This window comes from Falco peregrinus, chromosome 17, assembly GCF_023634155.1.
Source record: "Falco peregrinus isolate bFalPer1 chromosome 17, bFalPer1.pri, whole genome shotgun sequence".
Taxonomy (NCBI): Eukaryota; Metazoa; Chordata; class Aves; order Falconiformes; family Falconidae; genus Falco; species Falco peregrinus.
The window spans coordinates 898,950-926,537 of record NC_073737.1 but is presented as its reverse complement, the minus strand read 5'-3'; the positions used below and the strand labels follow the sequence as shown (position 1 = coordinate 926,537).

Below are 27,588 nucleotides of genomic sequence, written 5' to 3'. Positions count from 1 at the left end.
AGGGGATGTGAGAGGGGGGAGCGGGAAGAAAAATATTTAACTTAGCGTGAAACCAGTGAAGCAAACAGGGAAGGCGAGATGGGACGAGTGTTAACTGCGGAGTGGAGGCCAGGAGGGGCCGGAGCTGTGTGACCATAGAGTGAACTGCGTGAGTTTGTGCAGGGCGGTCCCTCTGCAGTGCAGGGTCCCGAGGGGCTGGGGGGGGCATGGCCATGCTGCCACGCCGGGCACAGCACGCCGGGCACAGCACCCCCAGGCACAGCACCCCGGGCACAGGACCCGCGCCCGTCCCGCGGGGGGCCGCAGCCACCCATCGCGAGGGGCTGCCTGGCCCACGGCGCTCGTGTCCTCGCGGGGTCCCCGCCGACACCCGGGGCTCCCGCTCCGCACCGGGGAGGAGCCGGCGCCTCTCGCCCCCCGGCGGGCGCGGGGCTGCAGCTCGGGCTCCCCGGCACCCCGCGGGGTCCCTCTCCCACGCAGGCTGCCACCCCGGGGGGAGGCGAGCCGGTGCCCGCGGCGGGGCCGGGCCGGGGCGGGCCGGGGCGGGCCGGGGGAGGTGCCAGGGCCGGCGGCGGAGCGCGGCGAGCGGGGGAGGCGGCGCCGCCGGAGCCGCCCCGGGGAGCGGGGCGGCGGCGGGCGCGGAGCCGGAGCCCGGAGCCCGGGGCCGGGGCCATGCGGCGGGCGGCCGCGCTGGTGCTGCTGGCGGCGGCGCTGAGCGGCGGAGCCGCGGCGCGGAGCTGCCCCGCGCAGAGCCTGGGCTGCAAGTGTGCGGCCGAGCGGCCCAAGGCGCCCGGCGGCCCCGCCGCGCCCCGCCGCAGGGTGGTCTGCAGCGGCGGGGGGCTCCCGGCGCCGCCCGAGCCGCGCCTGCTGCCCGACGGCACCGCCACGCTGTGAGTACCGCGCCCCGGGCATCGCCCCCGCCCCACGCCCCGGAGCAGGGCATTGCCCCCGGACCCCAGCATCGCTCCCCGGCCCCGGGTACCGCTCCCCCGGGTACAGCTCCCCGGTCCCGTGGCATCGCTCCCCGGGCATGGCCCCGCACCCCCAGGTTGCCCCGGCCGGGAGCCTGCTGCAGCTTGAGAGGGCTGGGAGCCCACGCGTGGGTCACACCGAGCCCACCCCGTGCCACTTGGTGGCCCCGGGGGAGTGGGAGCAGCGGGGGGACCCCCGCATCGCTCTGTGCCGGTGTGTATCGCTTGGCCGCTGTCTGGGGCTGTGTTCCCACGGGCGGGCAGGTGCTGGGGGGGACGGGGGGCACGGGGTGAAGGCCGGCAGCGTCGGGGAGCCCAGCTCGGACAGGACCCCGCTGTCCCCACGGTGTGACAGCGGGACAGGTTTAAAGTGTGGATGCGAGCTGGAAATCCAGGAAACGAGCTCCTTCTCCATGCTTCCCTCCACAGCATTTGCTGTCGGAGTGCTGGGGGAGGATGTTTTTGTTTGAAAGTGACTGTTCTCCCTGGAAATATTTGCTGAACAGAGATCAGGAGCCGTAAACGGGTCTTGGGTTTGTGCAAAGCATCTAAAGCTTCCTCCAAGCTTCCTCCAAGCTTCCTCGTGCCCTCGGTGCTGGGGAGGGTTGGGGTTTCAGCCAGCATGCCTGCTCGCTGCAGCAGCGGGTTGCAGGGTTTATTTATAACTCTGGAGGAGACGTTTGAATTAAAATCTGGTTTTGAGGGCAGGGCGGCAGCGCTGTGCTGGAGGAAACATCGCTTTTGCCCAGAGTGCTGTCCCAGGAGGTTGGCCATGCCTGCCTGCCCACGCAAGTGTGCTCATGGCCTTGGTTCTCCTCCTCCTGCTCCTCGGGTGGGTTTTGTTGGGTGCTGTGGAGGACTGGGGCTGCGCAGGACTGGGCTGTGGGCTGCCGTGCTCCTCACCCGGTCTGCTCTCACGTGCTTGAACCCGCTCAGTCGCGTTGCTGCTCATGTGCTGGAGTCACTGCTATTTCTAAGCATCTCTTGGTTCCCCGTGTGCTGTGCCGCTCGCTGCGAAGGGTCTTAGTTTTGGGGTGACAATGTTGTTAAAATGGGGTGGCTGCAATGCTGCCATCCCCCATGTGGAGTGTGGCTGTGACACAGCCTGCGCTGTGTGGGTGCCACGAGCAGGGTCTGAAGTGTGATGGTCATATTAAAAGCATGAATCAAACCAGAGCAGCAGCACCAACGTGTGTCCTGGGCTCCCCTTGGTGGGGGCTGCAGGGCTGGTGGAGGCTGGGCCCTCCAGTCGCACTTATCCCTTGGGTGGGCTTTACTCTTCGTTTCTTTCCTCCTTCAGTCCTTTCTTGTATGTCAGCCCCTTGCAAATACTTGTAGGGATGCTTGAGTCCTCTGTCAATTTGTATTTGGGAAAAACGTCTGGTTAGTTGCCTGCTCTGGTGCTTTCTCCAGCGTGAGCGAGTGTAACTGCAACGTTGAGCACAAGTCGAGCCCCATGCAGCCCTGAGCTGGCGGAGCAGCCAAGGTGGGCTGTGCCTGGTGGGACAGGGGAGTTTGGAGCAGTCTGTGCTGGGGCCGGCTCCTTGGAGAGGCTAGAATGACCGTGCAGAAGCATTAGGGCATTACACGATCCCACTAAAACGTGACATGAAACCTACAGGCGTAGGCAGAAACCTACAAATATGCGGTGACCCTGGGCTCTGCTCTCGCGCAGTAAACATGATTTATTCTAAACCCTTTCCAGATGGAACAATCAAAACCAGAGGCTCCAGCTTCGGGAGCGTCTCCTGGAACCGCTGGGGTGTGGGCAGGGAGCGGAGGAGGCAGCAGGGCCCGGGCACGTGGCAAGGGCTGCACGTGCCTCGGGGGACACCCCGCTGTGGACAACCACATTTTGAGCCCAGCGGGTGAGCTGGTTCTGAGCAGGGCTCCATGGCGTGCCCCGGGGATGCTCAGGTCCCCGCTGTGCCCCAGGGATGCTCAGCATCACCGTTGCCCCAGTCGCAGGAAACGTATGGTGTGTTTTGTGCAGAGCAACGGCTTAAAAGCAGAGCCTGTTCCAGTCTTCGTCCGGGCCGCCGGGGAAGCAGGCATGTGTTAGCGCTAACACTGTGCGTGGGGGAGGCTCTTCCAGAAGCTGCCGGTGCAGGAGGGCTGCTGCCTCCGCCACCGCTCTGGCCGCCCGGGCGATGGCTGGGGACACGCGGGTGGCAGGAGGAGGTCGGGCAGCCGGAGGGGGTCTGCCACCGTGTGGGTCTCTCACCCTGGCTCTCGTTTGGCTTTTTCCCACACTCTTGGTTTACTTCTTTATTTATCTTTAATTATTAGGCCTGCGCTAAGGAATCCTAGGCTGCATCCGCGGCAGCTGCTGCTTATTTACCCCCTGTGCCTGAGAAATGCTTGCTGGCATCGCAGCCTGCAGAGGGGCAGAGCAGGGGACAGGGGTGGCGGCGGCGCTGGGGACCGGCCCTGCAGCCAGCACTGGGCTCAGCCACGGTGTCCCGGGGGACGTGGCGGTTTCTCACAGGGAGCCGTCTGCCGGAGCCATGGCTCCCTTCCTCCTCCCTCGGCCCCTCGAAGGGATCAGGGATCGCTGCTTTGGGAGGGAGCCGAGGCAGTGGCCACAGATGTGGAGCTGCAGGAATTAACTCCATGTGGGGAAGCCGCGGTGGCAGGGAACAGCCCCGGCGTGGCCACGGGTGCTGGGAACCAGTGGTCGTGCTCTGTCCTGGTGGTGGGTGTGATGCCAGGGGCTGTGGTGCTGGAGCTCCTGGAGCTCTGGGATGGTGGTGGGACAGGGGGATGGAGCGCTTTGGTTCTTGCCTAAATATCCACAGCCATCCCAGCCGCATCCCGACGGTCTTTGGTCCTAGTTGAGAACCTCGTGCCGTGGGGAGACCTGCGGCTGGCGGGCACGGAGTGGTCTGCCAGGACCGGGGCAGGCAGAAGCACTGCCTTCAGTGCGGAGCAGGCGCAGGGAGCCAGCACGGGGACACGCGTGGGGTCTGGCAAGCAGGATGATGCTCATAGGGATGTGACAGCCCCATGCAAGCCCAGCAGATGCTACGAAGCATGTGCTCTCTGACACCTGCACCGTTTTATACCTAGAGGTTAATTCTTGGCCCCGGCTCATTGTGGGGAGGAAGGAGCGATGCCAGCCTTAATGCGTGGGGTTGTTACCCCTCTTTAACTCGTAGCCCTGCAGAGCTCGCCTGGCTGCAGCTGTCCCAGCAGAGCTTGCACCGACGCAGCCTGGGGTCTTCCCCAGCCTCTCCGTCATGATCCAGCTTCCCAGGACTGTGGTCTTCCCATGGCTTGAGGTCAGGGATTTGGCACCTCTTGGGGACATCCCTGCAGCATGGCTGCGAGGTGCCGGGGCTCTGCAGACGTGTAGTAACAAGGCTTTAATTCCCTCCCCCTCCAGCTGACCCCTGTGCTAATCGCCTAATGGAAAAAGCACTGTATCCCTAACGAGACCCAGATAGCCGCGCCGGCCGTGGCCAGCCCCACTGTCACACGGGCGGGAGCCCAAACCTCTTCCAGATGTGGAATCCCCACACAGGCCTCATTTATGTGCACAGCTTGATTGCACTGAAATTACAGATTGTCTGCAGGGAATAGAGGGCTTTGACTTATGACCAATTTCCAGTTCTACTTGAACTCCCCTCTCCAAGGCTGGTTTGTCCTGGGCCCTGCAGATGGTTTCTTTCTCAAACCTTTTTCAGCTTTCTATTTGTTATTTATTAGGCTGCGGCTCCGGCAGGTTTGGTTTTTCTGGGGGCTGTGGGGTCACAGTGCTGCCCGGTGCATCGGAGCATCCCGGCTCTGCTGCCCCGTGCTGGCTCTGGAGGTTTCGCCCTCTCTCCGGGGCTTATTTTTCCTGTGCTAACAAAAGCATAGGGTTGGAACAATAATTTTCACCATCCGAAATAGCCCGGCGTGACGTGAGGCTGGAGGCAACGCCCCAGGGCACATCATGGGGAGGGGAAGAGCTACCCACCCCTCACCACCCCCACCCCGTGCCCAAACAAAGTGGGAAGGGGGAGCCCCCTGCCAGCTCCGGGGGTCTCCAGCCCTGTTGGGCTGGAAGCTGCAAGGTCCCCCCCGGGATGCTGCCACCTCCAGAGCCCCTCCTGGTGCCGGAGCCCTTGGCCACCTCTTGCCAGCTCCGGGGCCCCTCTTTTCCTAAAACCCCTCTGCAAACCAGCGAGCTGTGCTTGGGGCGCAGCCTGCACCATATCTGCTGCGAGCATATGCTTTGAATTAATGCACTTGGAGAGCAAAGCATAGCGAGCCTCCCCACCCCCACAGGCCCCCCCCCCCCCTTATTAACCTCTGCGCCGCTGCCTTTCCCCTGCTGCCCGTGCTGAGGAGCCACCGTCTCCCCGCGTCCTTTTTTGGTTGGGTCCAGAGGAAGTTTATTGTTTCAGCAGCCCAGTTTCTGGAGCCCTTATTTATCCAAGTGGATTCCAGCACGCTTGAAAAAACAATCTTGTTTTTTTCGCTTTTGGCTCCTCTTTTTGAGATGAAAAAAAGGAAGGAGAAGGGATGGCTCCATCTCCCTGCCTGCAGCCTCGTGGGGTCTGAGCCCCGAGGACAGCCCTGTGCGGCTGGGTGGGAGCAAGGGTGCTGCACCCCTTCCAAGGCTGTATCCCCCTGGGATGGGAGGATGCTCCCTGGGGGGCTCCTGCGCGGCCACCCCCATCCCCACCACACATCCCCCTATCGTTTCCGTTTGACTCGACGCTCTGGTCCTTAATCCCTGCATTGTCCAGAGAGACTTTTCCAGCCATCGCTCAATTAGCCGATTATTGTCCCAGCAGCAGGGCTGTCCCTGGCAGGCGACGGGAGCCACCCGCCTGCCCACGCACTGTGATACCAGAGGGTCTCGGGCTGACTGGGTGGGCTGCAGGCACCGTTTTGGTTGGGAGGATGCTCTTGGGCGTGAGGGTGGTTAGGCACCAAGGGCTGGGGGTGTGCACGGGGTCCCCAGCCCTTCCCACCGCCCTGTGCTGGGCACATCGCTCCGAGCCTGGGGCAGGGGGGTACCTCTTGCCGGGACGTGTCCAGTGCTGCTGAGGTGAGGAGTCCCAGCCTGGGCTGGAGCCAAGGCACAGCCGAGCAGCGGCTCTGGAGGAGCACAGCTGTGCTTTCATGGCCTGCCAAGCCTGCGGATGGCTGGGACATGGGGGCACCACATCCCCTCTGCACCCCCAGCCCCACACAGACCTCAGGGAGTATCCGGAGAGCTGCCACGACCCCAGACCGGCATGCTCCCCAGCCTGCCGGCAGCAACAGCCACCTTGGCCACGGCGAGCCAGGGCGATTGCGGGGCAGCTGCGGGGTTTGCGTCCAGCCCCCCATCCCCTTTCCCCCCCCAGTCGATCTCCCCTCCCAGCTGAGAACAAGAACAGGGGCAGCCCTTGGGCTCTGAAATCCAGCCAAGGGGTTCAGGTCCGGTCCCACGTGCCGAGGACGGGGTCCTAATGAGGGGTCCTGTTGCCCCAGTGGGGCTTGGGGGCTGCTTGACTGTGACCCCCCTGTGCTGGGCTGGGATGGCCTCTCAGGGACACTTATTTTGTTGTATTTTAGGGTTTCTCAGTAAATTTTCTGTAAGGGGATAGTGCCAGAGACCTGCACACAGCTCTGCTGCCTGCGGACGCACGGGAACGGAAAGTCCCGTGGAGCCTGATGAGAACTTCCTGGAAAAAAAACAAAACAGAAAAATTTTTGGAACAAAATATCCATAAAACTAGAGAAAACAAAATATAACCGTGTTTGAGGATGTGAGTTGTAACAGGGGAACGTGACCCGGCTGGCTTCTACAAGGCAGGGAAAAGAGGAGCCAGGATCGCTACCCAGAAAACGTTTTATGAGGGAGAGAACTTTCAGTCAAGTCGTTGCTGTCCGTGCAGTTTTGGTGTGCCAAACACTCCTTTTGGTCGGGGACCTCTTTTCCTTAAGGAAAGGCAAACCAGACTCCAAGCATGGCACGGGTGGGCAGTGCCGGTGGCTCAGGGTGCCCCCGCGTCATGTCAGGGTCCCAGCCATTCCTGCGCTCCCCGATGGCTGGTCCCAAGGGGCTGGTGGCTCCAGGGGTGGCTTTCCCCTGAATCCCACGAGGAGGGCACCCTGTGGCTGCTTTCCCGGCCGTCGGCGGGTGGGTTGCTGGCCCAGCTGCCTGGCTGCAGATCACAGGGGAGGCTGATCCCATCGGGGCGCGGGATGCTGCCTTTTAAGGCGGGGAGCGCTGGTTTTATGGCAGAGATGCAGATGGTCCCAGGGGTCTGCGAACAAAGCGAGCATCCCCGGCACCGGGGCTCAGTCCTGGGGGGTGGCAGGGGACTGCGCTCCCAGCTGGGCGCAGCTCTCCAGCACTGGCCTCCGGTGCAGGCAGCTGCCTGCTCTCTGCCCACTGTGCTGGTGGCACGTCTGTGGTTGTATCCCTCTGCCCTGGGAGGCTCCAGCATGGCCGGGTCCAGCTCGCCCAGCGTGCCTGGCTCATCTCTGCCCAGAGGCTGCATGTGTCCTTGGTCATGCCACGGACCCCCTGGCACTGTGGGCCGGGACGTCTGAGACCGGGGTCTCATGCAGTTCTCCATTTTCTGCGCTTGCAGCTCATGCAGCCCCAAGGGCTGTTGTGGCAGGGTCCATCATGCTTCCCTGAGGCAGGGGGTTCTGCTTGCCCTAGCTCTAGCAGGGAGCCCCCGAGGTCCCCCCATGCGCGCGCAGCCTGCGAAGGCTTTGCCGGGTTGTGAAATCTGCTGCTGCTGGAATTAAAACCTTCTGGAGCCATTGGGGCCAGCATGGCCTTGAGCAACAGTCCCTGCCGGCACTGTGATGGGGAGTCGAGGTGCGCCGTGGGGCTGCCGTGCCCCAGAGCCGGGGAGCAATGCGGGAAGCATCCCTGCTGCCCCCAGCTCCGGGCAGGGTCCCAGGGCTGCTGTTGGCCAGCACCAGTGCTTGGTGCTGAGGTGAGCCCAGCCCTGCCAAAGCGTGGTCCCCGCAGGGAGGAAAGGGTGAGATGTGGCCCTGGCTGCGGCAGCTCCAGCCGTCGGCGTGTGGAAGCAATTTGCAGGCTGTCGGGGCTGCCGGACGCTTCCGATCCCTGCTGCCAGCCGGGTCGCAGGGCCCCGCGGCCACGGCGGTGCCCGGTGGCAGCTCCTCATTAGCACAGGATGCGGCCCAGGACGGGGGGTGCTGCATCGCCTGCCCCCCTCCCCACCAGCCACCCCCGCTGCAGCGCAGCCCCCGTGCGGGGTCCCGATCCTGCCCGCTGCTGGGGCAGCCCCGGCGCGGGAGCCTGGCCAGGGAGAGCCGAGCGATGCCGACGGGTGCTGCAGGCCGGTGTTGGAGGGGATGGAGCTCTGCAGCACACAGCCACCATTCAGCCCGGCGGCAGAGCCCGCCCGTGTGTAAACAGCCCCGGCTCCGGCCCTCAATGAGCCCTTTTTTCCCCTCGCCTCGCCCCTGGCCAGGGCTCCAGGGTGCCCTCTCGGCCCCCGCTGCTGCCTGCCCCCACTCTGCTTTTGGGTCACGTTTGCCAGCGGGAACGTTGCCGGTGCCCACGCATCCGCCTGGGAGTTCCAGGGAAGCACCTCTGGTCCCCAGAGCCATCTCCTGTCCCCAGGCTGGGGTCTGGCTCTGCTAATTGCTACTGATGTGCTTTAATGAGCTCCTGGCTGAATTGTCGGATGCTTGTGCCCCCCTCCCTCTCCTGTCACCTCACAAGGGCCCCTTTGGTCAGGAAAGCTCTTTATTTTGGGATAAAATCCCAGTGCTGGGAGGCCCCCAGGATGGCTGCAATGCAGTGACTGGAGGGGATCAGGCTGGTGGGGGGCAAGAGCTGGGGTGCCGCGGGGTCCTCACCTGGCTGCAGGTCCTCAGGGTGCCTCTCGGTGCAGTTGCTGGGCTGGGGATCTCATTGCCCACACATGCAGCTCCTTACACCCAGGCCAAGGTACAGGAGCGACACCCCAAGAGCCAGCACGGTCCCAGGCGCCTCCATCCTGGTGCTGCCATACACATGGACCATGGCGTGGCATCCCAACACAGGTGTCACATCCCATGTCCCCACCTGGCCATGCAAGCCTGTCCTTGGGACTTCACCATCACCACCTCAGCGGCACAACTGGGGCTGCCGCTTCTTGCCATCCCTGTTCCCCCTCCAGCCCCGCAGGTCGCCGGGACATGGACCTCCTGCCCAGCAGGTTGAGTAACAGGGCTGCCTTTCCCTCTGCTCTTCCCACAGGCTGCTGAGTAACAACAAGATCACCGTGCTGGAGAATGGCTCTTTCTTCGGGCTGTGGGCTCTGGAGAAGCTGTGAGTGCCCGGTGGGCGGCTGGGGGGTCGGGGCTGGAGGGGCGCACAGCAGCGCGGTGCCGGCAGGGCTTCCATGGGTGTGAGTGGGGCCGGTGCTGGCAGCACTGCACAGGTCCTGCTCCTGATGCCGCTGCCGGCTGCTGCGGCAGGGCCGGCACTGGGGCACAGGGTTTGCTGCTGGCACCCACGGCATCCCAGGGACCCCGGGAGCTGTGCCGGGGCAGGAGGCACCAGGGGGGCCACGCTCTGTGAGGGCCGGTATGAAAAGCAACATTGTCCCCCCGAACAAAGTCAACTTTCTTATCTCTTCATGAAAGGCATCTCTATGGAGGGAGCTGTAATAAGGGGAGATTTATGGCCCCCATATGGGTTTGATCTGTAGGTATGCAGGAATGGGGACCAGCGCACTGAGGGCGTTTTGTTCCCCACCACGGCCCCGTGAGGGTCTCACGCATTCCTGGGCTGAGCGGGCTCCTGCTGCGGGATGCTGCCCCGTTGGGATGGTGGCCCAGCTGCTGGTGGGCCTCTGCGCTGGGCATCCTCTGCGGCACGTGGTGCTGGCACCAGGGCCGCAGTTGTGGGGTCCCCTGCCACTGGGCGGTGGGTCCCTGCCCCGCAGCGCCTGGCCTGGTGTTTTCCCACAGGGCATGGCTCTGGATGCAGAGGGGCAGGGGGCGGGTGGCAGGGGCAGCAGGGAGGTGCGGGCAGCAGAGGATGCAGGCAGGGCAGGCAGCACACAGGGCTTGGGGACCCACCAGGGCAGGTGCTGCCAGTGCCACCCTGCAGCCGCACCACTGCATCTGGTCAGTGGCGGGTCTGAGGAGGGTTAGAGCCCTGCCAGGGGTTTGGCACAGCCCCACAACAATGGCCCTACCGGCTGGGGGGCTCGCGGGGGCTCCCCAGGGGCAGCGGGACCCACACCACCTGCGTTTCATTAGCCCCAACAAGGAAGCGTTTATTAACGTGGGTCTTGTTCGAGTTACAGTGTGTGCACCTGCCCCAGTCTGCAGCGGAGCCCAGCTGCTCCGGAGGCGATGGGGGCTGCAGGGCAGGGGGTGCACAGTGCCCGCTCGTGGCATCGCTCTGGAGCATGCAGCGCCCAGTGGGTGCCATCCTCTGGGCAGCACTGGGGGCACAGTGCTGTGCGTGGGGTACACGGTGTCGAGCGGGGTGCACGGCACTGCAGTTGGGGTGCGTGGCGCTGCGGTGTGGCACTGGCATGCCAGAGCGTTCAGTGCCTGGTGCTGGGGCTGGTTTGGGATTTTAAAGGCGTGGAAGTCCCTGAGGGGCTGTTTTCGGGGTGAGCAGGAAGCAGTCACCCTGGGGACCCTGAGTCCCTGCAGTCCCGCTTGGCTGAGTCCTCCCAACACGGTTCCAAGGCGTGGGGTCACCTCCTCCTGCTCCCAGCTCCGAGCTCTCATTAACGGGAGGGATTAACATGCACACGGGCAGGGAGCAGCTGGGGCCGCCGCGGGTGCCGCGCTCCCAGGAATGGCTGCATCAGAGCTGGGGGGCTGGCACCTTGGGGGGGACCATGGCTTTGTAGCCCCCAGGGTCCCTGGAAAAGTCTCTGTGCTCTGGGAGCGCTGTCACCCCATGTCACCTCCCGCTCACCTCTGCTGTGCCGAAACCGTGCGCGGGTTGGAGAGGGAGCACCAGCACGTCGGGGGGGGGCCGTGGGCAGCGCTCCCCCATCCCGGGCCAGCCAGCATCGCGCTGTGCCGCGCCTGATTGCTCTCGACATGAGCCGTAATTGTTTTCATCGGGTCGGTTTGGGGCCGCGGTGCAGACGTGCCCCATGGAGGGACAGTGCTGGCACGGTGGGGACATGGTGGGGGCTGCGGAGCCCCTTGCTTCTTGTCCTGGGGCTCATGGGGTCCCTGCCTGCCCAGCATGGGTGCTTTGGTGACCCAACAAGAAGGGGGGAAACCTGTTCCCAGGGTCTCAGTGGTGTGCAGGGTGCCCCCACGGACCACCACCCCTCCAGGCTTGCAGCTTGGCATTTCTGGTGATTTGTAGCGGCGTAATGAGATTAATGAGTCTGAGCAGGACCGGTATGCAGCCAGGGCGGCCACGCTCATTAGCGCAGCCCCGCTTGGGAACGTCCTGCCCTCCACTGGGGCCAGTGCCCCCCCCTTGGGTCTGTGGGCTGCCACGGGGCTCATCCGGGTGACAGTGGCGGCGATGGAGTCTGTCCACCCGCCTGCCTACACCAGGCTGCGGTGGGTGCTTGTGTGCACAGGGGTGCTTGTGTGGCTGTGGGCTCAGCCCCGGGGTGCTGGGCTCCTTGCAGCCGCACCGGGCTGGATCAGGCCCTCTGTGCCAGGGTTTGCTGCGTGCATTGCGGCTCGCTGCTTCAGGGAAGGAGGCAGTTGGTTTGCAGTGTCCCCATGTGCACATGGTGGCAGGGGGGTCCCCATGTACATGTGGCAGTGGGGGGTCCTCATGCACACGTGGCGCTGTGCCGCTGCTGGCTCTCGTGCCTGCAGCATGTCACCCTACCGGGGCAGGGGGAGGAGGGGGCTCGGCACCGGCGGAAACGCAAAGGCAAACAACCGCAGTGCGGAGAGAAGAGCCTTATCATAAATCAGCAGCAGCAGCCCCGGGCCCCTGGCCAGCGGGGAGGAAGTGACTGAGCGAGGAAGGCTCCCCGCAGCGCCAGGCATGGGCTGGCCGTGCGCCCCCGGGGCCCAGCATGGTCCCCGGTGGGTCCCATCCCTGGCCGGTGGTCCCTGGAAGCCCCCAGCCCCAGCTGCAAGCCGGCCAGAGCCTGTGGCGCTGAGTTTTGGCAGTTGATGTTTCGGTTGCTGCGGGCTGTGCGAGGGGTGTGTGCCAGGGGGTGTCTGAGGGGATGGGGGTCCTTGGGATCTCTGGCTGGGCCCTGGCAGGGAGCGGGGCTGGGGCTGGTGGTCGCCATTGGTGTGTCTGGGTGGGTGTTTGTGGGGCGGCTGCTGGTGCGGTGGGTGACGGTGCAGGTGACGGTGCAGGTGACGGTGCAGGTGAGTGGAGCTGTTCCTTCAGCACCGGCGCTCACCTGGCCCCAGTGCACCCCTGCCCGCACCCTGCCCGCACCCTGCCTGCACCCCCTGTCGGGGCACCCGGCCATCGGAGCTGCCAGGACACCTTTTCCCTGTTGAGGGAGGCCGGCATGGGCAGTTGGTGCAGCAGCCAAGCGGGGCTGGGATGATGCTGGCCCAGAAGGCATCACATCGTGTTTCCCTTCCCTGGGGTCCACCACAGGGCCGTGTCCCCCTGCCGCGAGCCCTGCCCATTTGGGGTCAGCAGGGGACCTGTAGAAGTCACTGGAGTGAGTTTTGGTCTGGGAGCAAAGCACGTCCATGTGTTTGCAGTGTGCAGGCAGCGCCACCCGGGTTCCCTCTCCCTGCGTGGCCCCTCGTGTCTCACCGGTGTGACCCCCATGCCTGCCTGCACCCCCAGATCTGCCGGAAGGGTTTGCACTGCTCCCCCGTCCTGCGCACCAGCTTGTGGCCTTCAGACGGGGGCTGTGGTTCATGGGTGTCCCCAGGGCCGCACGTGGAGCAGCAGGCGATCCGGCAATGAGCACCGTGGAGACTGCTATAAATAAACGCGGCATTGCCATATGGATCCCATTTCCTCTCCCGGCCAGCGTCAGTGCTCGGCAGGAACCACCTCGCCGGTCCCAGGGCTGGATGGAGCGGCTGATGCCACCGGCGCACCCCACCGTGCCAGCAGCCACCCCACACCCCACACCGGCACACGCCTCTGATTAGATACGTGCCTCCAATCAGGCTAATAACCCAAATGAGCTTCCTGAGGGCTGCAAAGCCCTTCTGGGGCCGTGCTGGCAATTGCGATGTGCTCTTATCCTGCATGCAGGAGATAACCCGCCGGGATGTGGCTGCTCCAGAAACAATGTACAGGAGGGGACGGTGGCCACCACCAGCGTGCATGGGCATGCGATGCTCCACAGCGCGCCAGGGCGTGCAGAGGGGCTGGCATCCCCCCGTGAGCAGCAGGGAGCCTCACACCTTCCCTGCGCCCTTTGGAGAGATAACGAGCGAGCGGGAAATGGGATGGAAAGCTGCTAATGAGGCTCTTGCAGGGGAGTTTCCAGCACCTGGGGCGGCTGAGGAACCCATGCGTGGGAGATGGGAGCTGGGGGTGGATCGGGGTGCGCTCATGCCCTCGGCCCCACAGCGCCGTGTCTCCTGCAGACAAGGCTCCCCCCAAGCTCTGTGTCTGTCTCCCTGCAGGGACCTGAAGAACAACCTGATCAGCACGGTCCAGCCGGGCGCCTTCCTTGGCCTCCCCGAGCTGAAACGTCTGTAAGTGCCAGTGCAGCCCCCGCAGGGAGCCTGGGACCAGCCCAGGGGGGAGCGGGGACAGCGGGGCGTCCCCAGCCCTGATGGCACCTCCGCTTGCCTTGCAGGGACCTCTCCAACAACCGCATTGGGTGCCTGAGTGCCAGCGTCTTCCAGGGGCTCCCCAACCTGCTCAGGCTGTAAGTAGCTCCCTGGGGATGCCCTGGCCAGCCCTGTTCCCTGGCTCACAAGGAGCCCCCGGGGCTGTCCCCTGCCCTGAGGCATCGCTGGCAGTTTTGCATCCCAAGGCTCTCCCTATGCCACATCCCAAGGATGCCACCTACCCTTTGCCTCCGCCCAGTGTGGGGGCTTGTCAGGCTGTGGCTACCCCATGCCCACCCTCGGCAGGTGGAGTGTCCAGGCACAGCGAGGGGCCTGGGAGGTGTTCCCTCTCCCAGCAGGTCCCCGGTCCCCTCCACGCCACCCTTCTCTCCTGTCCTGCAGGAACATGTCTGGGAACATCTTCTCCAGCCTCCCGCCCGGTGTCTTCAACGAGCTCCCCTCCCTGAAAGTCGTGTGAGTTTGTGCCCCAGGATTTCAACAGCCAGGGGGGCCCTGCCAGAGGGTCTCGGCGCTGATGGCATGACCCCGCGGGCACCCTGTGACACCAGCCCTTGCAGGGACTTTGCCACTGAGTACCTGACGTGCGACTGCAACCTGCGCTGGGTGCTGCCCTGGGCTCGCAACCGCTCGGCGCAGATCTCGGAGCGGACGGCGTGCGTCTACCCCCGGCACCTCCACGCCTTCCCACTGCGCAGCGCACGGGAGAGCCAGCTCCGCTGCGGTGAGCCGGGGCCGGGGCGGGGGGCGGCGGCGGCAGGTGGGGGCGCGGGCTCACCCGGCCGGCTGTGTCCCCCGCAGCGGGCGCCCCGGAGCTGCACACCCACCACCTCATCCCATCGCTGCGCCAGGTGGTTTTCCAGGGCGACCGGCTGCCCTTCCAGTGCACCGCCACCTACTTGGACAACAGCACCCAGATCCGATGGTACCACAACCGTGAGCCGGTGGAGGAGGACGAGCGGACGGGTGTCATCGTGGAGGAGAGCCTGATCCATGACTGCACCTTCATCACCAGGTTGGCGATGGGGACAAGGATGGAGATGGGGAAGGGACAGAGATGGGAACAGGGATGCGATGGAGATAGAGATGGGGACAGGGATGGAGATGGGATGAGGAGGACAGGGATGGAGATGAGATGGGGATGTAGATGAGATGGGGACATAATGGGGATGGGGATGGAGATGAGGTGGGGATGATGGTGGAAACAACACGAGGATGGGGACAGGCACTCATGGCCACAGGGCTTGCTGGTTTTTGGGTACCAAGTGCCATGGGTGGGACGCCAAATGTGAGCACCTTCTGTGCTTGGTGGTGTGTGTCCTCATGCCCCCAAGCTTGAGGGACCGCTGTGGCGGGTTCCCGTGGGGCAGGCCTTCCGTGCCAGCCTGTCCCCTCTGCCCACAGCGAGCTCATCCTCTCCAACATCCACATCTCTGCCAACGGCGAGTGGGAGTGTGCCGTCTCCACCTCCCAGGGCAACGTCAGCAAGAAGGTGGAGATCGTGGTGCTGGAGACCTCCGCATCCTACTGCCCTGCTGAGCGGGTCACCAACAACCGCGGGGACTTCAGGTAGGGGCCAGCAGTGGTGTGGCCATGGGCCAGGTGCCACGTCAGGACAGGGAGTGCACGTGGTGTGTGCCACGTACAGCGTGAGCGGTGTGTGCCGGGGCGGGGGGCTCGCCGCAGGTGACCAGCAGTCTGGTAGCGATTAGCGGCCGCAGGGAGCACGAGCTCTTTTGAAGGGCTTCCCGTGCCGGCGGCGCAGCCTGGCTCCAGCAGCAGAGGTGTTGGAATTTCTCTGGCACGAGACAAAAGGCTCCGGGCGCCCGCCGTAACCCCGGTGGGGCCGTTATGAATATAAATTACTGGTACAGTCAATGTGGCTTAAATTAGTGGTGCCCCTCCATCACCCACTGCTTTCCTCTGTGCTGTGCTAAGCCGAGTGGGATTTGGGATTGGAGGGGGCAGCGGCAGCTTTTTGGGGAGCATCACCCCCGGTCCCTGCAGAGCCAAGGGGGGGCAGGGGCTTGTTGCGGGGGTTTGGGGGCTGCGGTGCCCCTGGGCTGTGGCGTGGTGCTGGGTGGGGTCTGCACGGGGAGAGCAGGCTGGGGAGGGGGCTGCTGGTGGCAGGTGCCCCATGGTCACCATGTGCCTGCGCCCGCAGGTGGCCCCGCACCCTGGCAGGCATCACCGCCTACCAGCCCTGCCTGCAGTACCCCTTCGCCACGGGGCCGGCGGGCGCAGGTGCGGCGGCGGAGAAGCAGGCATGGCGGCGCTGCGACCGCGCCGGGCGCTGGGAGGAGGGTGACTACTCCCACTGCCTCTACACCAATGACATCACCCGCGTCCTCTACACCTTTGTGCTGGTGAGCCGGGGACCGGGGGGGCTCAGCTGTGCCCAGGGGGCTGGTGCAGCCGGTGACCGTCACCCCACCGTGGCCGTGCCGCTCTGCAGATGCCCATCAATGCCTCCAATGCCCTGACCCTGGCTCACCAGCTCCGCGTCTACACGGCCGAGGCAGCCAACTTCTCGGACATGGTTGATGTCCTCTACGTGGCACAAATGATAGAGAAATTTATCGGCTACGTGGACCAGATCAAGCAGGTAACGAGCACTGCTCCTGTCTCCTGGTTGCCCCAGCCCTGCTGGGTGTTTTTGCAGTGGAAAAGCATGAATTGGGGTGTTTGCTGCTGGGGACAGCAGTAGCTCTTTGTGGAGCCGCTCACTGTCCTCGCAGCTGACGGACGTGATTGTGGAGATGGCCAGCAACATCATGCTGGTGGACGACCACATCCTGTGGATGTCGCAGAAGGAGGAGAAGGCTTGCACCAGCATCGTCCGCTCCCTGGAGAAAATTGCCGCCCACACGCTCAGCAGCAACTCCCAGCACATGGCGGTGGTGAGTGGGGGGCAAAGGGCGGGCTGCCTGGAGGTGGGGGGCTGAAGAGGGAGGAGGAGCGGTTGGGTTGGCTTTCTGCTTGTGCTAGGGGGTCTCTGCCCACGCTGGGTCTCTCTGGCCATTGCCAGGGATCTCTCTGGCCATGCTGGGGGTCTCTCTGGCCATGCTGGGGGTCTCTGGCCACACTAGACATCTCTGCCCAGGCTGGGAGTCTCTCTGGAAGTGCCAGGGGTCTCTGCCCATGCCGGGGGTCTCTGGCCATGCCAGGGCTGATGCCCTGCGGTGCTGTGCCTGGCAGAACTCACGCAACATCGCCTTCGAGGCGTACGTGGTGAAGCCTGAGAGCTACGTGGGGCTGAGCTGCGTGGCTTTCCAGCGGCAGGACGGGGTCCCCGCCGGGCGTCCCCCTCCAGCCGAGCGGGGGGCCGAGCCCATGCCCGACCAGCAGCTGAGGCTGCGCTGCACCACGGGACGCCCCAACGTCTCCCTGACCAGCTTCCACATCAAGGTACGGGTACGCCAGGGGCCGGGCAGGTGCTGGGGTGGGCTCAGCCCCTGCTCACCAGTGACCGTCTGCCCGCAGAACAGCATCGCCCTGGCCTCCATCCAGCTGCCACCCAGCCTCTTCGCCAGCCCCGTCCCGGCTGCGCCGCTGGCCGACTGCAAGCTCCAGCTGCTGGTCTTCCGCAATGGCAAGCTCTTCTGCAGCACCGGCAACTCCTCCCGCTTGGCTGATGACGGCAAACGCCGCAGCGTGGCCACACCAGTCATCTATGCCGGGACCTGTAAGAGCTGCATGTCTGGGGGGCTTGGGGTGCCCTGTGTGGGGCTTTTCTTGGGGGATGGAGCTCCGTGGGGCTCCCTGGGGTGTTGCCCTGGTGCTCCTGCAGTGCGAAGCCATCCCTGGGGGTCCTCGGGGAGGTGGCAACGTGCCCATGGGATGCAGTGTGGGGGTCCCCCGTGTCCAGCCCCTTTTGGGGTGCAGGTGGAGGGGTGGCTCATGTCCTGCTGACCAGGTTTCTCCGTTGCTGCAGATGGCTGCGGAGTGGGAAACCTGTCAGAGCCGGTGGCCGTGTCACTGCGGCACCCTGGGGAGGGTGCAGACCCAGTGGCCGCATACTGGAACTTTGAGGTGCTGGAGGGCATGGGGGGCTGGAGCGCTGAGGGCTGCCAGCTGGCCGCCCGCGAGCCCAACGTCACCTCCCTGCACTGCCGGCACCTCAGCAACGTGGCTGTGCTCATGGTAGGTGGGGTGAGCAATGGGTTGGGGTCCTTGCCCGAGGGGTGCGGAGCCTGGGGGCTGCGGGCAGGTGGTGCGGAGGGATGGGGACGGGTGGTGCAGGGCCTGACGGGCTGTGCTGGGCTGCGCAGGAGCTGAGCGGTTTCCCCAGCGAGGCGCGAGGTGCCGTGGAGGTGCTGCACCCGGCCATGTACACCTGCACGGCCATCTTGCTGCTCTGCCTCTTCACCACCATCATCACCTACATCGTCAACCACGGGTGAGCGGGCACCTTGGCGCTGGCCTCGGCTGCGCGGTGGCTGGAGGGGCTGCACCTGGGTGGTGTCTCCGGGCAGCTGGAGCAGCTTATGTGTACACTTACGTGTACGGATTCTCTGTCAGGCCTGCTCCGTTGCCTGGCTGGGGCAGGCTGTGTCAGAGCATCCCTCCGGAGCAGCGGAGGCAGGATGGGTGCTGCGGGAGCTGTGGCTCTCGCGTGCTGTAAATAACTGTCCCGCTCGGGGCTGGGCAGGAGCTCATGGGTGCCCGCTGTGCCTCTCTCCCAGCACCATTCTCATCCCGCGGAAGGGCTGGCACATGCTGCTTAACCTCTGCTTCCACATCGCCATGACGGCCGCCGTCTTTGCCGGAGGCATCACCCTCACCGGCTACCTGATTGTGTGCCAAGCGGTAGGTACCGGGGGCGAGGGGAGGGCCCCTGCGCCCTGCTGCCGCCCCCAGGGCCGCTGAGCCTGGCACAGTGAGGTGTCACCCTGCCAAGACCCACAGGATGGTGACGGCGGGGACGCAGCCGTGCCTGCAGCACCCGCCTGCCCACCCATTGCCCCTCTCCTGCAGGTCGGCATCATCCTGCACTACTCCTCCCTCTCCACCCTGCTGTGGATGGCAGTGAAGGCCAGAGTGCTCTACAAGGAGGCGACCTGGAAGGCACCGCAGCAGCCAGATGGGGACATGTCCCAGCCAGCCCCCAGCCCCATGCTACGGTACAAACACCCCTTCCCCGTGGGGGGAACGGGGAGCTGGGGGGGCTTCCTCTGCCCTACAAGCCCGTCCTGCCCGTGGCTGTGCCGAGGGCTCACTGCAGGCGTGCGGTGACAGTGTCTCCCCCATGCAGGTTCTACTTGATCGCTGGTGGGATCCCCCTCATCATCTGCGGGATCACGGCGGCCGTCAACATCCACAACTACCATGACAACAACCCATAGTAAGTGCCTCTGCTCAACCGTGCCATCCTCCCCAAACGGGCAGCCTCCCTTCACCGGGGCATGGGAACTGGCAGCACCAGGACTCTGGGCAAGCTGGGGAAAGACTGGTGAGATTTGTCCCAAAAGTATCCATATGTTGGGGAGAAACCCCAGCCAGGCAGCCAGCAGGCCTCCGCAGAGCCCGTGCCATTGCGGCCAGGGTGCTGAGCATCGCAGCACCACAACACATGCGCAGGCACCCGGGTCTGCTCATCAGCGCTCCTTTCCTCCCGCACAGCTGCTGGCTGGTGTGGCGGCCCAGCCTGGGGGCTTTCTACGTCCCTGTGGCTTTCATCTTGCTTGTCACCTGGATTTACTTCCTCTGCGCCGGGCTCAGCCTCCAGTGCCGACCGTCACGCCGGAAAGATGTCCCCGAGCCACTGGAGCCACCGCCGCAGCTGGGGGGTGCCAGTGACCTCCTGACAGACTCCGGGTCCATCTCCGTCACGCTGAACTCGGGGCCACCCTGCCCTGAGACAGATGGCATCTACTCTCTGCAGGTGCAATTCTGGGCGCTGGTGACCACCCACGCCTTGTACATCGCCCTGTGGACATTCGGCGCCCTGGCCGTGTCCCAGCGCTGGTACCTGAACATTGTCTTCAGCTGCCTCTACGGCGTCACCGCCGTGGCGCTGGGACTCTTCATCTTCATCCACCACTGCATCCGGCGCCGGGACGTCCTCAGCTCCTGGTTCTCCTGCTGCCCCTCCTACAGGAACGCGCTGCCCATGCAGGCGTACGTCCACCCTGGGCTGGTGCCGGAGGATGGCTCGCAGGTCTTCATCAGCTGCGACCCGGAGGCGGCTCGCTCCAGTGCCTCCTCCTCCTCACCCAGCAGCGCCGGCTCGGCCGGGGGCCGCTGCAAGCTCACCAACCTGCAGGTAGCCCAGAGCCAGGCGGACGCACACCCAGCCACCTGCCCGGAGCCGGACACCGCCGACAGCAGGACGGCCAGTGCCGGCAGGCACGCCAGCAACCTCCACGGCCGCAGGAACCACCGCGGCAGAACTAAGCAGTGCCGGGACGGGAAGCACCACCGCTTGAAAATGCTGCGGGGCCCCTCCTCGGAGCATCCCTCCAGCGAGAGCGGGAGCCTCCACAACAGCCACTCTGAGAGCTATCACAGCAGCAGGAACAGCCCCAGCAGCAGTGGCCGCGGGGGGCCGCGGGCCCCCCAGGACGGGGAGATGGCACCCAGCCACTCAGAAGGCAGCGACGGTGGACGGCGGGCACCCGACTTCGCCGAGGCTCGCCGGAGGAGCGCCAGCAGGGACAACCTGCGGCAAGCCAGCGCAGCCGAGAAGGAGGCAAAGCGCCGGTCCTACCCACTCAACGTGGCCAGCCACAACGGCGGCCTCAAGGGCAGCAAGTACGACGTCAACCTGGCCAGTGCCGACAGCGTGGCCGGCATGAAGACAGGCCTCTGGAAGAGCGAAACCACCGTGTAAAGGTGGGGAAGGACTGGATGGCCACAGCGCCGCAGCATTTTCCTTCGGGAGCCGTGGCTGGAGCCGCTCGGGGCAGCCGTGAGGTGACACTGTGGGAATCACCACGTGCACTAGTGGGGCTGGGCGGCACGGCTGGGGGCTCCAGCTCACCCCGGGTGGAGGGTGATGCCAGGCCCACCCATCCCCCCGAGGAGGGTCAAAGCTTCCCGCAGCGGTGCCGGGGCCCCCAGGCGAAAGGCAATCCTTGCTCTCCAGCAGCCTGAATTGCAGCTGTACCTTAACGGCTCCTGCATGTCACTTGAGACTGATCCTAAATACTATTTTATAATATACAGAGGAAACAAATGTCTATTTTTCAAAGCTATATTATTGAATGTATATATGTATAGACAGATCAGTAAGTGATGAGAGTGCCTCGTTACCGACCAGTGTTCTCCAGGAGCGGGTGCTTTGGCAATAGCCCGCTTGTGCCACGACTGCAATACTCCCGCTGAGGGGACCACACCAAGTGCCCTTTATGTACAGGCACCGTAGCACCGATGTTCGTGCGACCCCAGCCTGAGCAAGCTGCTGCTGGGCAAGCCAGAGAGCAGCTTCTCCGTCTGGAATGTTTTTACATGCAAAAGTTTTTATCCGTTTGTGTTAAGATGCCAGCGTTTAGCCCCGTGGGTTAGGCGGCTGCCAAAGCAAAAGCCATATTGCGAAGCAAGCACAAGGTAAAAGGAGCCTCAGCTCCAAGGTGAGGTGATTGTCTGCACTGTGTTAATGCCAGACACTAAAATCCCAGCCAGGAAAGGCTCCCAAGCCCTCGGAGGCATAAGCTATGCAATGGGGTGGGCTGGCGGAGCTGTGCCGCTGCCAGAGCCGAGACTGACCCTTTCTGCCAAAGCACCAAAGAGCTGAGCCATGGGCTGAGACCCAAAGCAGGCCCTTGTCCTCAGCCCAGGGATGCGCACTCAGAAAGTACCTGGGTTTGCTCTTAGGAAGGTGGAGAAACCCCCCACCCCCAGCTACTGGCCTCGCACTCGTGTAAGATGAGAGGAAAGCACCAGGGAGCAGGGGCCATCCCTGGTAAAGTGGGAGATAGATGACAATTAATTAGGGAACTTCCTTGGGCAGTTCACATGATGCATTCAAAGGGCTGGAACTTGGATAAGCACTTATTTTTCCCACTTTAAAAACAAGTCTCCCCCCTTTTTTTCTAGCATGCAGGTAAAACAGCCATGCTGCAGACAGCAGCAGGGTCTGGGAGCCATCCCCTGCCAGATCTCGAAGGTTTCCCAAAAGGAGAGGAGGCTGCTTACCTTGGAGCCGGGCAAGGAGCACCCCATCCCTATGCTGGTACAGGGCAGCACACTGGACCCGGGCTGTATTGCACCCCTTGTCCAGCACTGAGCCCAGCTGACGCCAACCCCAGCCCTAAAAGTAATGGTGGGATGGGAGCCTGCTACCTCCCCTGCCCTTCCCAGCCTCCCTGGGCCTCCATTTTCTCCTGCGTGCAAATGAGTTTAATTAATAATATAGCTACCTCCCAAGGGGTTGCGAGGACCAGGCAGGAACGGGGAGCCAGAAGCCGGTGGAAGGAAAAGCACTTAGCAGATCTGTCTCACCTTCAGCCACCCTCGGGGAACCCTCACCCCGCAGGGCTGGGGCACCCCAGGGTGTAACACGGTTCTGCCTCTCCCTGCCTGCCTCCACGTCTCTGCCGACCGATGGCTTAAGCCATGCTTCATCGCGCCTGGTATTTAATAAATTTAAATCCTTATTGTCAATATCACAGCCTACACGGTCTTGCTGATGCTGAGTTGTTATATACGCTTGCTGCACTGTGACAGTATTATATAAAAAGCTTTGTATTATTAATTACACTTTTTTTTTTTTTGTCTGTTTACATTACAAGCAAATGACATATCAACAGAGAGCTTCTTGCAATATACGTGGGGGAGGGAGGGGAAAGTATGCCAAAGAAATGTCTTTAAAGGGGTCTTCTTGCATTTTTATATAAATAGAATGTTTCTAGCAGATATGTTTTGTTTAATATATTAAAGATTTGCCAGTCTGCCAAGATCTACTGTTATTCCTCACAGAATTTGCACTCAAATACAACAGATCGCCAGGCACGGAGAGGGCACCGCCTCACTGAGCGAGCCACGCTGCCGAGAACAACCAGCAGCACTGGCCACACACAGCCCAAAGCCTTTGCCACCCTACCCAGCAGCCTCACATCCCTTAGTTAACTGAGACAGGTTAGTTTTCTCTCAGCAAATTAACATTCTCCTTGACCCTCACAAAGCCATTCTGCCCAAGGAGGAGAAGCACAAGAAGGTGAGACCACCCCAGAAAAGCCGGAGCAACACCACAGAAAACCAGCATCAGCGAAGGTGCTGGAGCCCTTCCCCCAGGCGTCAGCACCTTGCTGTACAGCCACGGGCTCAATGGACTCGCGTGTGATGCTTTCCTGCAACACCGGGACACACCGAAACATGTTCTACCAGAGGCTGCAATGGGAAAGAATCCAGAAGCCAGCCCTGGCACGGGTGCTTTCATTTCTAACAGAAGCGTAACACAACCCAAAACACCACAAAAAGCCCCATTTTGGTCCAGAACATGAAAGAGGACATAGCCCGCTCCCCCGCCACAACCCTGCTCCTGTGGGCAACTGTCCCTGCAGTGTCATGGCTCTGTCACCGAGGGGTTTCACACTTTTGGTCCCACAGTCCCTGCAGCCCTGGTGTCTTTGGCAGCACCGTCCTTTGCAAGGCGCCAGAGACGAGCATCTTCACAGCCAGGCCTTGGCCTTCCTGAAGGCCCGGATCTCCTCCGGGCCCCGCAGGTACTGCTCGATTTCGCTGTCGGAGATGGGCTCGTCGCCAGTGATGGCAGAGTCTGAAGCGCTCAGGGCTGCCGTCCGCAGTCTCTTCCTTGGATTGATAAGGCAGGGCGGCAGCAAAGGCCTCGGGCTGCCCTCACACTGGCGTTTCCTTTCCAAGGGACAGCCCTCCTCCTGCACTGCCCCGCCTGCTGCTGCAGGAGAGCCGGCGGTCCCCTTGCCCAGGGACCCCTCGCCCAGGGACCCCTTGCCTGGGTCTGAGGCATGCTGCTCCTCGTCCTCCAGGGAGAAGGCATTTTTCAGCAGGAAAATTCGGTGTTGCAGCAGGTCCCCAATGTGCTTGACCACAGTTTTCTTGTCCATGTTAAACATCCTCAGCCAGGCGAGCTGGGAGGCCATTCTCAGGAGGATGTCGAGAAGCTCCTTCAGCCGCAGGTGCGCCGGTGGCGGCAGATCAACGCCCGCCAGCTTGCAGAACCTTGCGAAGGTGCAGGCAAGGCGGGCGGCAGGCTGCAGTGACTGCCACGACAGGAAAGCCGCAGCCATGACGATGGGAACAGGGTGCCGGCCGGTGACCAGCCACGTCTCGCTGGCCAGCTCCACAATCTGCATTGTGCGGGTGACCATCGTCTCCTTGTCTTCCACAAACGGGGCAGGGATGTCGGTCGCGTGCTGGAACAGCCGAAAGCTGGAAGAGCAAAGAGAATGTTGTTAGTGTCGTGGTTTAACCCTGGCCAGCAACCAAGCACCACGCAGCCGCTCACTCGCTCCCCTTTCAGTGGGATGCAGGAGAATTGGGGAAAAGGTAAAACTTGTGGGCTGAGGTAAGGACAGGGGGGTTTATACATATATATATATATATATATATATAAAATGATTATAATAACAACAACAACTATAATGAAAAGGAGAGAGAAAGAGAGAGGAATAAAACCCAAACGGAAAAACAAAAACCCCAGGTGATGCACAATCTGCTCACCCCCTGCTGAGCAATGCCCAGCCTGGCCCCCAGCAGTGACTGGCCGGCCCCAGCCAACTCCCCCTGGTTCATATGCTGAGCGTGAGGGTCTGTGGTATGGAATATCCCTTTGGCTAGTTCAGGTCAGCTGTCCCAGCCGTGTCCCCTCCCGATTCCCCATGTCCCTCCAGTCCTCTCACTGACGGGGTCCAAGAAACTAGAAAGCCCTTGACTTAGTATTGACATCGCCCAGCAAGGACCAAACCCATCAGTGTGCTCTCAGCGTTGCGCTCACACCAAACCCAAAGCGCAGCACCGCACCAGCTACAAGGAGAGAAATAACTCTCACCCAGCCAAAGCCGGGCCAGGGAAACCACATCACACAGCACCGCAGTAATCCAGCTTGACACGGGAGCTGGCTGCAGTAAGAGCAAACATACCCTGCGACGGGCTTCTGCTCGTGTTACCTAGTGCCTCACTGCCCTCTCCAAACTGAGGAGAAAGGGGCAGAAAGAGAAGAGTCACAGCCCAGATTGTGACAAGGGAGGCAAAAAAGCCGTCACGGTCTGTACAAACCCTAGCACAGAGGCGAGCCGTTCCACCCAGCAAACACCGCTCCAGCTGACCTCCACCCCCGGGCTACCCTGTTGTACTATGATCGCTGGATGGAGCAAGAACCTGGTTAAGTTTGTCATTCAAGGGACAACAAATTTTACTCCCAGATCACAAACTTTAGATGCTGCTGCACCAGTACTGCCACCCAGCCCAGTGGTAGATGTGCCCCCCTTAGCACGCAAGACCACGAATGGACCAAGGGAACACTCTTCCAGATGATCTGGTTTTGCCTTAGTGCACTCAGCAACGTGCCTGTGTAACAGCACAGGTCACCCTCTCTGTCCTTGTGGACTTCTGCCCTGGCCACAGCTGCGTTTCAGCAGCTTTTCCACCCACCAGTGTCCAACACAGGACTCTGAAATGGCTGAAAGAGGCTCAGTTACCTGTTCAGGTGTGTCTTCACCAGGTCTGCCAGGCTCAGGGCTGGCACAGACAGCCCAAGCTCTTTCTGAAGGCTCAGGTAGACACTGGCAAACAGCTCCTGCTTCGCATAAAGGAGAGAGCAGATTGTCCCCATCATCAAGGGCCAGTTGTGCTGTCGACAAGTCACAAAGACGCAGCAGCCCCCCAGGAGCTCCTTCTTCTCCAGACTGACCAGGTGGAAGGAGGGGTGCTGGAGAGCTCTCTGGAAGTATGACACTGCCGTTTCCTCAAACACCGTTGGGAGCTGGAGGACTTTACAGAGATCCTGGACCCGCTTGATCCCTGTGAGAAGACACTTCCCTTAAAGATCAGCTCAAGCACCTTCTGATACATACCTCTCCTCAATGTCACAGCACAGCCAGCCTTCACCCAGCCCCAGGAAAAGGTGCGAGAGCAGCTCAGCTCCGGCAGCAGGAGAACGTCTCCCATGTCCCTCAGTGCAGGTGAGACAGTTTGCTGAAGGCCGGCAACAGCTGGATGCAGAGCTAACTGCCTTCTCCATGGTCTACGGCCAGCTCCCAAGGCTCTGACCATGTTGGAGTGCACCGGGAACACATTAAACAGCTGGGAGAAGCAGCTGGAGGGGACAGGTGCGAAGGCAGGCGGACAGCATGCTCTCACCTCGCTGCAGGCAGCGGCTCAGCTGCTCCTTCTGGCCGGTGCTCTGGGAATACGCCACCTCTGAAAAACAGCCACTGTTAGAGCCAGGAGCCCCACAGAGGCCTTTAGAGTAGAAAGACCCCTAAGACCCCCGAGCTCAGCTGTACTGGGCCTGGAGGCAGCCGGAAAAGTGCTGCTGGCCCAGCCCCACAGGGAAAAGCCGTGCTGCTTGGCCAGGGGACTTGGCCAGGGGACGTGGCCGGTGCAATCCCGGCAGCGCTGCACAGCCCCCTACGGCCCCCCACATACCCCTGTGGTCCCGCACAGCCCTCCCCGGCCCTACACAGACACCCCCACACACACAGAGTCCCCCCACGGCGCCGCACATCCCCCCCACGGCCTTGCATAGCCCTCCACATCCCCCCCACAGTCTCCCACAGCCCCCCCCGGCTCCCCCCATTCCCGCGCAGCCTCCCACAGGCCCCCAGAACTCCCTCACATCCCCTCAAAGCCCCCTACGGCCCCCGCACATCCCCGGGCCGGGCCCCCCCGCACCTCGCAGGTGCTCCTCCTCGGTGTAGGTGGTGGTGAGCAGCCCCTCAGCCAGGACGCAGCCGCAGGCGGCGCAGACCAGCTGCTGCTGCGCGTAATGCGCGTCCTCCACCAGCGCCGCCGACCCGCAGGCGGGGCAGCTTCCCCGCGCCGCCATGGCCGAGCCGCCCCGCCCGCCCCGCAGCCCGCCTATCACCGCGCCGCCCGCCCATCGCCGCCCCACCCACCCCGCAGCCCGCCAATCGCCGCGCCGCCCGCACGTCGCCGCCCCGCCCACCCCGCAGCCCGCCTATCGCCGCGCCGCTCGCGGTCCGTCCCGCCGCCCGGACCCCGCAGGCCGCGTTCCCGCGTTCCGGGCGCCGCCGCGTTCCCCCGGCCAGTTCCCGCTTGCCCCCGCTTCTACCGCCGCCTCCAGGCCCGGGGCGGGTGCTGAGCGGCTCCTCGGCGCTTCAATCTGTCGGGAGCGGCCCTAAGGCCGGCCTCCGGTTCTGTTCACGGGGCAGGGGGTCCCGCACCGCGTTGTCTGCTCCCCGGCGCTGCCAGCTCCACCTCGGGGGCCCGAAGGCCCGTTCTGGCATTTCAGCTGGTTGCCCCAGATCTCAGCATTGTGGCCCCCAGAGCCACGGCAGGACCCGCTGAGGGCCGCAGCTGGGGGCTCTCCACCCCAAAGGCCTCTGCAGCGGCTGCTCCTCAGAGGCAGCCTGTTCCCAGAGCCCTGGCCCAGGTCCTTTACTCCTCGCCCCTCCAAAATGGCTCTCCAACATGGCAGCGCCTTGGGAGCCGGCTGCAGAGCATGGAGAAGGCAGTTAGCTCTGCATCCACTGGTGCCCAGCTCGGCAGAGAGCCAGGGTGAATGCCAAAGCCACAGCCCGTGTCCCCCCGGGGTGCATCGGCCGCAGCTCCGTGCCCTCACTGGAGCTGTCAGTGCAGCAACAGCCCCCCCAAGCCCCCCAGCTTTCGTCACCAGCGAGGATGAGGGCAATAATGGCACTGAGGGTCCTACGGCTTCCAGCTGAACAGTCCCGAGGCAGCAGGAGCCCGATTTCCTCTTGTCATCCACTGCCCACAACGTGGGGGCTGCTGCAGCATGGGGTGGGGGACCAGGCTCCAACTGGGGTGA

General features: G+C 63.2%; 2 protein-coding genes across 3 annotated transcripts; one reads left to right on the top strand and one right to left on the bottom strand.

Moving 5' to 3' along the window:
* The first annotated feature begins 619 nt into the window (after positions 1-619).
* On the top strand, positions 620-22,264 carry ADGRA2 (adhesion G protein-coupled receptor A2). Its single transcript, XM_055820081.1, has 19 exons — positions 620-890; positions 9,184-9,255; positions 13,491-13,562; positions 13,667-13,738; positions 14,043-14,114; positions 14,219-14,382; positions 14,460-14,673; positions 15,063-15,227; positions 15,823-16,024; positions 16,114-16,263; positions 16,397-16,558; positions 16,857-17,066; positions 17,142-17,343; positions 17,593-17,801; positions 17,930-18,057; positions 18,344-18,467; positions 18,636-18,781; positions 18,913-19,002; positions 19,281-22,264. The coding sequence occupies exons 1-19, from the start codon at positions 673-675 to the stop codon at positions 20,488-20,490; spliced, it is 3,882 nt and encodes a 1,293-aa protein (XP_055676056.1). The 5' UTR covers positions 620-672; the 3' UTR covers positions 20,491-22,264.
* Positions 22,265-23,017: 753 nt separating this feature from the next.
* Positions 23,018-26,657, bottom strand: BRF2 (BRF2 RNA polymerase III transcription initiation factor subunit). Of its 2 annotated transcripts, XM_055820083.1 has the most exons (5): positions 26,472-26,657; positions 25,938-25,997; positions 25,489-25,598; positions 25,277-25,374; positions 23,018-24,008 (listed from the first exon to the last, which is right to left on the bottom strand). In XM_055820083.1, the coding sequence occupies exons 1-5, from the start codon at positions 26,623-26,625 to the stop codon at positions 23,270-23,272; spliced, it is 1,161 nt and encodes a 386-aa protein (XP_055676058.1). In that variant the 5' UTR covers positions 26,626-26,657; the 3' UTR covers positions 23,018-23,269. The 2 variants fall into 2 exon arrangements, with proteins under 2 accessions (XP_055676058.1, XP_055676057.1); XM_055820082.1 differs by having other exon boundaries at positions 25,277-25,598.
* Positions 26,658-27,588: the final 931 nt, after the last annotated feature.